Source organism: Microtus pennsylvanicus, chromosome 7 (genome assembly GCF_037038515.1).
Source record: "Microtus pennsylvanicus isolate mMicPen1 chromosome 7, mMicPen1.hap1, whole genome shotgun sequence".
In the NCBI taxonomy this organism is placed as follows: Eukaryota; Metazoa; Chordata; class Mammalia; order Rodentia; family Cricetidae; genus Microtus; species Microtus pennsylvanicus.
The window spans coordinates 106,252,749-106,263,252 of NC_134585.1; the positions used below are offsets into that span (position 1 = coordinate 106,252,749).

General features: G+C 46.6%; 1 protein-coding gene across 1 annotated transcript in view; it reads right to left on the reverse strand.

Moving 5' to 3' along the window:
* The window catches only part of Aknad1 (AKNA domain containing 1), a 34,122-nt gene extending 24,353 nt beyond the window's left edge, over window positions 1-9,769 (reverse strand). Inside the window, exons 1-4 of the mRNA XM_075979017.1 lie at window positions 8,774-9,769; window positions 5,096-5,135; window positions 4,822-4,967; window positions 4,496-4,558 (exon numbers count right to left, since the gene is read on the reverse strand). Of these exons, the coding sequence (XP_075835132.1) occupies window positions 4,496-4,558; window positions 4,822-4,967; window positions 5,096-5,135; window positions 8,774-9,769 (1,245 nt within the window). The remainder of the gene's footprint in view (window positions 1-4,495; window positions 4,559-4,821; window positions 4,968-5,095; window positions 5,136-8,773) is intronic.
* Window positions 9,770-10,504: the final 735 nt, after the last annotated feature.

A 10,504-nucleotide genomic window follows, 5' to 3' on the forward strand; every position in this document is an offset into this window, starting at 1 on the left:
CTTTTCTGTAAAATGGAAAGTAAGATTGTATTCTAGAAATATCAGGGGGAAGGGCTTGATGTGTTTAGAATCTATTTATCCACTTCTTGACTTGGATGGAACCTCATGTAGCCCAAGCTGGTCTGGAACACACAGAATAGTTGAGGATGACCTTGAACCGTTAATTCTTTTGTCTCCACCTCCCAGGAATGATGCATGTGTGAAACTGTACCTGCTTTATTTTGATTTTGAGACAGGATCTTCTGCAGCCCAGCCTGGCCTTAAACTCGCTCTGTAGCCAAAGCTGGCTTTGAACTCCTGATCCTCTCATTTCCACCTCTTGAGTGCTGAGATCACAGGCAGGCAGCACCACACCTGGCTTCCAAAGCTAATATGGTTGTAATAACAGCACAGCTGCTGAAGAAGCAAGCAAGTGCGCAACAAATTTGCCAAATTCTCGCCCCTGCAGAGAGAAATTATCTATATCTACATTATCTATTGGGTGGACCTCTGCTAAGGTTCTGCATTCTGCAAGACCCTGACGTTGCTTGGAATGCTACCCATTGCTGCGTTAGCCCACATGAGGCTGAAGCCCCTGGCATTCGTGGGGTGCTCCCCATAGCCATGTTAGCCCACATGAGGCTGGAGCCCCTGGCATTCATGGGATGCTTCCCATTTGCCACATTAGCCCACCTGAGGCTGAGAGCCCAGTTTGAGCTATCGGCCCTTGCTTGTCCTGATGTGGCTTCAAATAAGTGTAGAGAAAGGCTGGGTGCCTCCCTTTTCCCAGTGTAGAGAACTTCTCCCATATATGGGATATAATTGCAGCTCAAACCCTTTTGATTTATATTCATACCAGACACAGTGTGGTTGTAGCTAGGATATAAATAAACATTGTATAACTTTGGTCTCAATGCGGACAGAGGCCTGTCTTGAAAATGGCTGCCCAAATGAGAGATTCCTTGGGAAACTCTATCAATTTCCTTATAAAAGCAGAAACATGTGGCAAATATCCCCGCCCCGCCCCCCAGGAACAAAAATAAAAAAACAAGCCTCTGGGGAGAAAACCAGTATTAAACCCTTCACCGCTGGCTAATTGCACAGCATTGACCAAAGGTAGACGGCTTTCATTTATTTTTCTAAAAAGGAAAATTGTGCCTCAGGGAAAAATACTTCAGGACGCTATTTCCAAACATCAATCGTTAAAATATTTTGGCATCCAGAGGCCCTGTTAAAATGCTGTGAGTGGAAAAGAGCTGAACTTGACAGATATTAAGTCTACTCAATGGAGTCTTTCAATTCATACCCGGAAATTAGTGAAAACAAGCCTAGCCTGGAGTTCTGGAATGAGTTTTAAAGTTATTTAGAGCGGAGAGAGAAGAGAATGACTCCACAGAAAAAGTGGAAGGTTCAATAGGAGGGTGAATCCGAGGGTCTAATGTGACAACGAAGGCCTTTGTCTGACCTTAAGCTTCAGCGTTTTCCCTGTCTCGGGATCGATGGCGGGTCACCCACAACCTACGCCATCTGCGGAATGGGTATCATGTTTACGTCATGGAGAGTTGGAAACCCGTGAAGTCAAACTACCTTAAGTCGGTTCCATCTGAGCACACTCCATAGACTGTAGCAGCTGGTGGTGCTCATTCCCATCCGGATAGAAATGACTGGGCATGGGGGTGCGCACCAGGGCTTTGGAGGCAGAAGCAGATGGATCTCGGTGAGTTCGAGGCCAGCTTGGTTTGTACAGCAAGTTTCAAGCCAGCCCAAGCTATATGAGACCCTGTCTTATAAAAAAAAAAATACTGAAAATGAATAAACATGACTTTGGAAACTATTGACAGATGGCTGACCTGGTGGTTGTTTTTCCTTCTTCCTACAGCCACTGTCTGTCTTTCTCTGCAGGAGGCTGGCCCGGGCCCCACTGCATTATCAGGACCCTGGCTTCTATTGATTTTAGCCAAAGGAAGACAGCAGCAGGAGAAGGGAGTTGGCTAAAGGTAAGATGGGAGCTCCGATTTCTCTGATTCTCCAATTGTTGCGCCATCACAGACAGATTGGCTGTCTCCTTCTACCAAAAGCCACAGAATATCTCAGCTACTCCTACAACTGCCGCTGTTCCCTTCGGCCCCAGGGCATGCATTTCCTCTGCTCATGTCAGGCCTGGGGGTGAAGTAGCTCCCGGTATCCTTCGTGGTATCCTTCGTGGGCTTCCCTTAGCCTTGCCCAGGCTGTTGTAAAGCAAGGCCTTTATAAGCGCTCCTCAGTTACCACATTCCAGTCAACCATCTGGTCCCTGCCAGGAAGTGACTGATACTGTGAGTCTCACAGGCGCCCCTGGGAGGTGGAAGGGATGGGACAGGTCTGACCAAGGTGAGGAATGAGGAGAGACTAACAGCTGTGAGGGAGAGTATCAGCGTGGGGTAAGATAGAGTTCACAGTGCATATCCATGTCCAGAAGACGGACAGACACTGACAGCCACAGGCGAAAAGCGAGGGCTAGCCATTAGACTCTGAGAGGAAGCCAGCAGTGTAAGCTGTGAGAGGGGGAGAGGTGGTGAAAACAAACAGGATACAAAGGGAAGAGATGGCAGGCATGGTGGTGTATACCCGTGAGTCTTCGTCTATGGGAGTCAGAGACAGCAGAATCATCTCAAGTTCAAGGAGTGCCCGGTTTACACAGTGAGTTCTAGGTGAATTGGGGCTATATAGTAAGGCTCGATCTAAAAGATCAAAAGGATTTTGGTATTTAAATCATATTTCAGAAGTCGGCATGGTTTATCTCATTTAATTTGCGAACAGCGCTGAGATTAAGGACATGGTACAATATGTCTAAAACCATACACTTAAAATCCAAATGCCTTGCACTATGTCCTACTAAGAAGGGTGGTCACTTGGAACTCTGTCCTCGGCCCTTTCCACTTAATACCTCATGACTCTTTGTTGGCTGGGGCCATCTCACCCACACCGTAACTTCAACTATCCACCAAAGCTTCTATTCTGACCCAAATACCACTGAGGGTCAGATCTATTGCTCTGCCTTCGCGCAGCTGGATCTCCTCACTTGAGAGTCCTTAAGGGGACCGCAAACCTCCTAAGTTATACTCGATTCCTGACCTGCTTGCCACACCCTTCCACTTTGATTTCTGACTTCGGTTTTCTAAACCAGGACTCAGTAACTATCCGTATTTCTTCTTTTTCTTGATTTTTTTTCCTCTTTAAATCTGCCACCCACCCTTCATCCTCATTGCCAGCCTTGGTTCAGACCCTTATAAGTTGCCCAGTACTGGCTTCCTAACCAGCCCCTACCTACAGTCTCACCCCCGTGGTGCCTGCTATGCCCTGACTTCAATGCTTTCCCCATCACTCCACCATCAAAGTCAGGATACAATCCACGCTCCTTTCATGACACGGTCCTCGTCTGTCCTGCTAGTCTTCGTGTGCACTCTGAGCTCACACCAGTTGTGTGTGGCATTTCATTTGCCGTTTCTTTTTGATTTGGAAGATTCTCGTCCCCTGTTCTGCCAAGCTCACTCTGTTCCTCTTGTAATCCCCAAAGGAGCAGTCCCTTTGAGGACCACCGAGTGTCTCCCCTAGATGGCAAAGGACGAACTTCCGCTAGGCTGCAATACAATGCTGTCACAGCCCTCAATCTGCATTTCATGATCTCTCTCCACCAATCTGTCCCTGGTAGAATAAAAGACACTAACAAAGGAGGTGTCCCTCGTGCTTGGGACATTAAAAAAAAAGTGCTTGATAAGTGTTTTCTGAACGACAGAGCAGTTAATGACGGTGATGAGTGAACGAATGAATGGATCAGTTATTAATATGTTGAGTAAACAACCACGGATCCCTTCCTGGGTTTGGCCCTAGTGTGTGGTTTCTGCAGAAGTTTGTCCTGAAGCTTGCTCAAGCCTCCATTAGGTCCGCTGGCTGTTCCTGGTGCTCACCCGGTGGCCTAAACTCCATCTTCCACATCTTGGGCTCCTGTGCTCTGCCCCCTCGCTACACCTTCATTCCCTACCACAGAAAAGCTGCTACGGCAACCCCACAAATTAGTCATTTGATGGGCTATGATGACAGGCAAGGGTATGGAAGCATGTTGAAGGTTCTGATCTGAAAGTCCTGCTTTGAGTTTCACGTCCAAGTGTTTTCAGAGTCTTACATGTCGCGTTGCCAGATACCAGCTACTTTTACAATGAGAATTTACTAGGGCCCGACCACGATGGGCAGGTTCACCCTTTATAGTGAGGTTCATAGTCTCTGGAACATTCCATGGCCTCGGGTTTATCACGAGGTCACTGGTGAGAGAAGTATAGCTTCCTTAGGAAGAAAAGAAGGATAAATACACAGAGAAATAGAACTCTAGGCCACGTAGCTCCAGAAGCTAAGATGGTTAATTTTCCTTCTCCCTTCCTCCTCCTTCCGCTGTACAGACGATGTGGTACTATAGAATCCTCCACATTACCCACCACAATTCCCAAATATAGATGAAAAAAATCTAGATAAAGTTCATTACCAGTCTTATGTCTTGCAAATGACAGAAAGAGTCCTGTTTTACTCTTTTGGAAAATTCTTGTACCTGCAGTTAAAAAAAAATGCAATATTTCATTCACGGCATGGCCTCTTCTGTTTGACGTTCATTGTTTCTATTGCAATGGACAAACTCTGAAGGTGTTTGGGGCTAGCGAGATGTCTCAGTGAGCACAGGTAATTTCAGCTAAACCTGACAACCTGAGTTTGTTCCCCGGAACCCACAGAGTGGACGGGGAGAATCTTGTGCTCTGACCTACACGTGTGTGCACGAGCATGCATAAGCACACACGCGCATTCTGAACAAGTTACCTTGGTCTTCAGTAGGTCAGTCTGTTCTTTCAGTTTCTGGCACATCTGTTTTCCTTGGGAGATCTTTTGAAATATGTAAGAATTTGGGGGAGGCTCTTTCTGAGTGGTCGGTGTCAGCTTCCAGTGACGTTTCTCAGATTCCGCTCCTACGCAGAAAAGGCCATGTCAGCTTTCCACAGCTTTACCAAGTATTACCAAAAGGAGTCTGTAATAGTGAGCACCATATTTTTAAGGTTCAAAAAATGCTTCTTGAAATAATAGTTCAAGACACTACCTGTGAGGGCTTCTTGGTGGGTGTGGGTGGCAGGCTCCATCTGCAAAATTAAAGAGGAAGAAGGCATTGGCTGTGGGGATAACCAGCGACACCACTGTTCAGAATGCCTTGCATCCTGGTCATGGAGGGGGCAGCACAGTGCTATGGTCCCAGCTGTGATCACCATGTGGAGGCTGAATTTCACTGTGTTGCTGTGACTGGGAGACACGGGCAATTGCTCGTAAGCCTCAGACATCTTGGTGGTAGAGTGGGGGCTGCTATCTGGATTAACTGGGACACACATTCAGTTGGCGTTCATGTGTTCGACTCTAGCATGTAAAATACTCCAACACTTCCCCTAGACGTAGGCTCCACAGGGGCAAGGACCCCTGTCTGTCTTGTCACAGGTCTGCGGCTGATGCTCTTGTTAACCCCAAGCCTGGCAGCCAGACTCTAGGAATCATACAACACGCACTGAATGCTAAACACGCCAAGATGGTGGTGGTTCCTACTGCTGCAGGCGGACTGTGCAGGGGTTTAAACTCTTGATTAATTCGCCTTTGGGATCTTGAGGAACATATACATGCTGGAGAGATAAATGACTGTTCAAAACTGACTCTGACCATTACGGATATATCCAGTAAAGAAAACTGCTAGCCTCAGTTCTCCAACTGAAGCTGTTAGGACTGATGGGGGGAAAATCAGCCCAGTCAAGCTCACTGACAAATTCAAGCATTGCTGAGGAGAGATGAGTGGACAACCATTCTGATCCCACAAACCCCAGGCCACTAAGAACTGGCCATGCATGAACACACTCTTGTATAAAGACAGAACCCCAAGGCTTCCCAATATCACAGGAATGTTGGTTTCTCTAAGACAGGAAACAGCCCAGTCAGGCCAGATGGGCTGCTGGCTCCAGGTGTGTGTGTGTGTGCATGTGTGTGTATGCACGTGCGTGTGTGTGTGTGTGTGTGTGTGTTTTGTGTGTGTATGTAGTGCTGGGCAGGAATGGAGATTTGCACAAACCTTCAGGGTGTTCAGCTGAACTTGAAGAGTGTTACAGATAAGAGATGTGGGGTGTAACAGAGACCGATGGTGTGTCTCTATTCAGAATGCCCTTCATACCTTCATACAAGGCTTAAAAGGAAGATGATCCAGGAAGGAAGAATTAAAATTTTTCCTGTCAATTTTTTAAAAGATGAATTTACCTATTAACTTTAAATAATCAGTGAGATCCTGAACCTCATCAGGACGGGAAATTAGGTGGAAATGAGAAGACAGGATAAGGAAAAGGAAAAATAGTATATAGATTAGCTATTAACCAAATTTATACTAAACAGGCATTAATAAAATATTTGAATTATATAATTAAAGATCTTAGCTTTATTTCATTTGACTTTAATAACTGAGGGAATAATGGCCATAGAACACGAGGCCAGGCCTCGCTGGGAGGCAGCAATGGAAACCTGAAGATAAAGTCCTACCAGAAGAAACGGACCTCTCCCGGCTATTATGATCCAAAGCAGCTGAGATGAACTGAGAACAGAATTCCTATCCAACCCTGCCATGCCATCCTGGTACGAATTCACCTCAAAACTCCCAGCCAATGTCTCACAGAATACTTGCCTATCGATGCTTATTGCTACTCTGTTCGCAATGGCTGGGTTGCGGAACTAGCATCCAGCAATGGGAATGAATGAAGAAAACACGCCTCACATAGAAGATGGACTTTCAGCCATAAAGAAGATAAATTACATCATCTGCAGGAAGATGGGTATAGCCAGAGATAATATCAAGCAAGCTCAGTCTCCGAAGGACACATGTCGCCTGTTTCCTCTCGTTTGTGGGCTCTAGATTTTATACAAATACAGAAGATCATACAAGTACAGATGACAGAAAGGAGAAGTGGAGTGGTCTGGGGGGGGCAATGGGAAGGAAGAGTAGGGAGAAAGAGAAGTTTGGGGGTGGGGGTGGGAAAGCTCATAATGTATTCTGTATCTGTATGACTGCGTCCTTGTGTTCCCCAGTTTCCTGCAGTGACCCCTGTGAACAGCGATGAAGCTGCAGTGAGTGAGAGCCGTGGGTAGATCTGAGGAGTAACGTGGCCTGAGGGAGACTTGAGGGAAGCTGTGCAAATGGATATTTTCTTTGGTAAATCAGATTAGGACATTTTAAGATGTGTGGTGGTTCGCTACTGTAATCCCAATGTTGGGTGGTTGAGACAGGAAGATCAGAGGTTCAATGCCAGCCTGGGCTACATGAGACACTTTTTAAAAAAACAAACAAACAAACAAACAAAACAGAGAAGTTCCCTGTGAAAAAGGAATTTGGAGAACTTGGGGCCTGAGAAGAGCCAGGTCATGGTCGCGTCTCTCAGGGAAGGGCTGAGTTTAGAAGTCTAAATAAGGTCTGGGGAGATGGCGCAGTGGTTAGAGCGCTGGCTGCTCTTCCAGAGGACCCAGGTTCAATTCCCAGCACCCACATTATGTGTCGCAGCCATCTGCAACTAGCTAGTTCCAGAGGATCCAGTGCACTCTGCAGGCACTAGGCACGCAAGTGGTGCACATGCGTGCATGCAGCCAACACCTATACACATGCAATAATAAGATTTAACATTAAAAAGGGAACATACTGGGGAATATAGGGGAGGAACTAAGAAATGAAATTAGGGTGGATTTTATTATATGTATGTACACAACTTTCAAACAATGAAATTGTTTTCGGATTTTAGATGAAGTTAAGAAAGATATTGGAGGCTGGGCATGGTGGCACATACCTTTAATCCCAGCACTCTAGAGGCAAAGGCAAGAGGATATCTGTAAGTTCAGAGCCAACTTGCTCTACATTTTGATTTCCAGAATAGCCAGGACCATAGAGGGTCTCTGCCTCAAGAAAACTAAAAACCAAAACAAACAAACAAAAAACCTTGACAACAAATACTCATAATAGCAACAAAGGAAAAAAGGAAGAAAGATGACATTGGGAAGGCTTTGAGGAATTTGAATTTTATCTTCCTCTATATTTTTTTGAATCCAGCTTCTGATGCTTTCCATGAGGTCACCACTGAGCTTCTGAGAGGTCTGCTCCTTTGTCCCAGATAACTCAGAGGCCTAATGAAACCTCAGAGCTGCAACTAAGCTCTATGTACAAGTCCACCATGGGATGGCCACGCTGCGATGACCACTCTGGGATGGATGACTACCCTGGGATGACCACCTGGAGATGACCACCCTGGGATGACCACCTGGAGATGACCACCCTGGGATGATTACCCTGGGATAACCACCTTGGGATGGCCACCTGGAGATAACCACCTGGAGATGACCACTCTGGGATGACCACCTGGAGATGACCACCCTGGGATGACCACCTGGAGATGACCACCCTGGGATGATTACCCTGGGATAACCACCCTAGGATGACCACCTGGAGATAACCACCTGGAGATGACCACTCTGGGATGACCACCTGGAGATGACCACCCTGGGATGACCACCTGGAGATGACCACCCTGGGATGATTACCCTGGGATAACCACCCTGGGATGACCACCTGGAGATGACCACCTGGGATGACTACCCTGGGATGACCACCTGGAGATGGCCACCCTGGGATGACCACCCTGGGGTGACCATCCTGGGATGACCACCTTGGGATGACTACCCTGGATCAGTTTTGATAGGGACCATTCTCATTTACCTGGGTTCGTTGCAAAGGTTCAGTAAATTTCCTTTCTTGTTCTGGTTGCTGTTTTCCAACACAATTTGGCCCAGACATGGTTCCTAAATTATCTTGCACAATTGTTGATTTATTTCTCAACCTAGGAGAAAAGCTGGCCTGGTTAGCTATTGTAAGTGGTTTATTAGTTACCGTATCCCTAGGGATTTTCGCTTTGGGAGAAACTTTAGAAAAATCTGGAAGCTGGTAATGCACTTGACCTTGGCTGTATTTGAACCAGCCACCTGAACTTGCTTTTTCAGTCAGCTGTCTCTGGGGCGTCTGCCCTTGGCAGTTTTTATGTTTATCACCTGGACCTTTAGGTCTGCTTAGAAAGCTTGGATCTTGGTGGTTGCTCTGCCCAGCAGCTACCAGCTTTCCTAAGGGAGAGGTTCTTCCTCCTGCTGTGTTTGGAGAGCGACTGGGCTTATTGCTATTTTCCACACCACTTTTGGGACTGGGTCGATCAGCAAATGCTGGGGTATGTTCTTTGGGGCAGTAAGTCTTTGCATAACGTGAAATGACATCTGTCAGAATAGCTGCATCATCGAGGCTGTCGGCATTTGAGGTCTCTGGGAGAGTGTCACAGCCAGTGCCTTGTCCCCTTAAGAACTGCTCCCTGGAGAGATGATGGAGTAAAATATCCGAAGTGTGTGACTTTGAGTCATTGCCTTCATTAGCTGGAACACAAGAAGCCAAGGCACACTGCTTATCTTTATTGTACCTGTTGGTGACAGCATTTTCAGCGATCTTATCCCAAGTCACGGCCACAGCTGTGTTCCCGTACACCTCACAGCATGCGGCCTTTTCCTCGGGGCCTTTTTCAGACAGAACAACTTCTTCTGAGACAGCAAGGATGCCGTTTGTTGAGGGCAAGTCGTGAGCACTGCACACCTTCATCTGAGAGAAGTCCCCATCGTAAGGCAAGTCCTCCTGTTCTCTATAGGTTGTGTCTTCCGAAAAGTCAGCTTCGTCCATGATGAAGTGGGCTGATGTCTGTGGTCCTCTGCTGCCTGGCCTTGGTGTTCCTAGTGGTCACAGTATGTCGCCTGGGTTTCACTGAATGTCTGCCCTGTGGGTTCTATGCTGTCAGAAGAGAAAACAGCTTCATTAGCAAATACATCAGACTAATGTACGGAGCTATGCTGATTCTGGTTCTATGGAAGAGTAGACACAGATGTTTTCCATTTAGAAAAGTCGCAAACCTGACAGCAGAAATCTCAGCCAAAGGATAACTCATCCTGAACACCACTGGGAAAAAGAGTCACGGGAGGGTTATAATTTTAATCCACTCCATCTGAGGAGGTGTGGGCCACACCTAACCACCACATCTTCATCACTCTCTACTGGGAGGTACCACTTGGCGTTTGTTCCCATCACTCCTCAGCCTTGCCGTGAAGATCATATGTGGATTTGGTCCCTCAGAATGGGAGCTGGAAACGCAGATGAAGGTCGTTTTAAGGATGCTGTGCATTGTCTGTGCGTCCCTGATGTCTTCGAATCATGGGATGCGAGAAGCTGGCTCAGCTCAGGCACACCACTCAAGTTCTCCGTTCTGATGCTCTTTGTGAAGTGGTGTTGTATTTTCTAATTGGCACACGTGTTGTAAATATCTGGGGCACAAAATGTGATGTTTTGATATATGTATAGGAAGTAGTAGCATTAAAAAAGGTACAGGGTTTCTTTGTTTAACTCTAACTGACCTGGGACTCA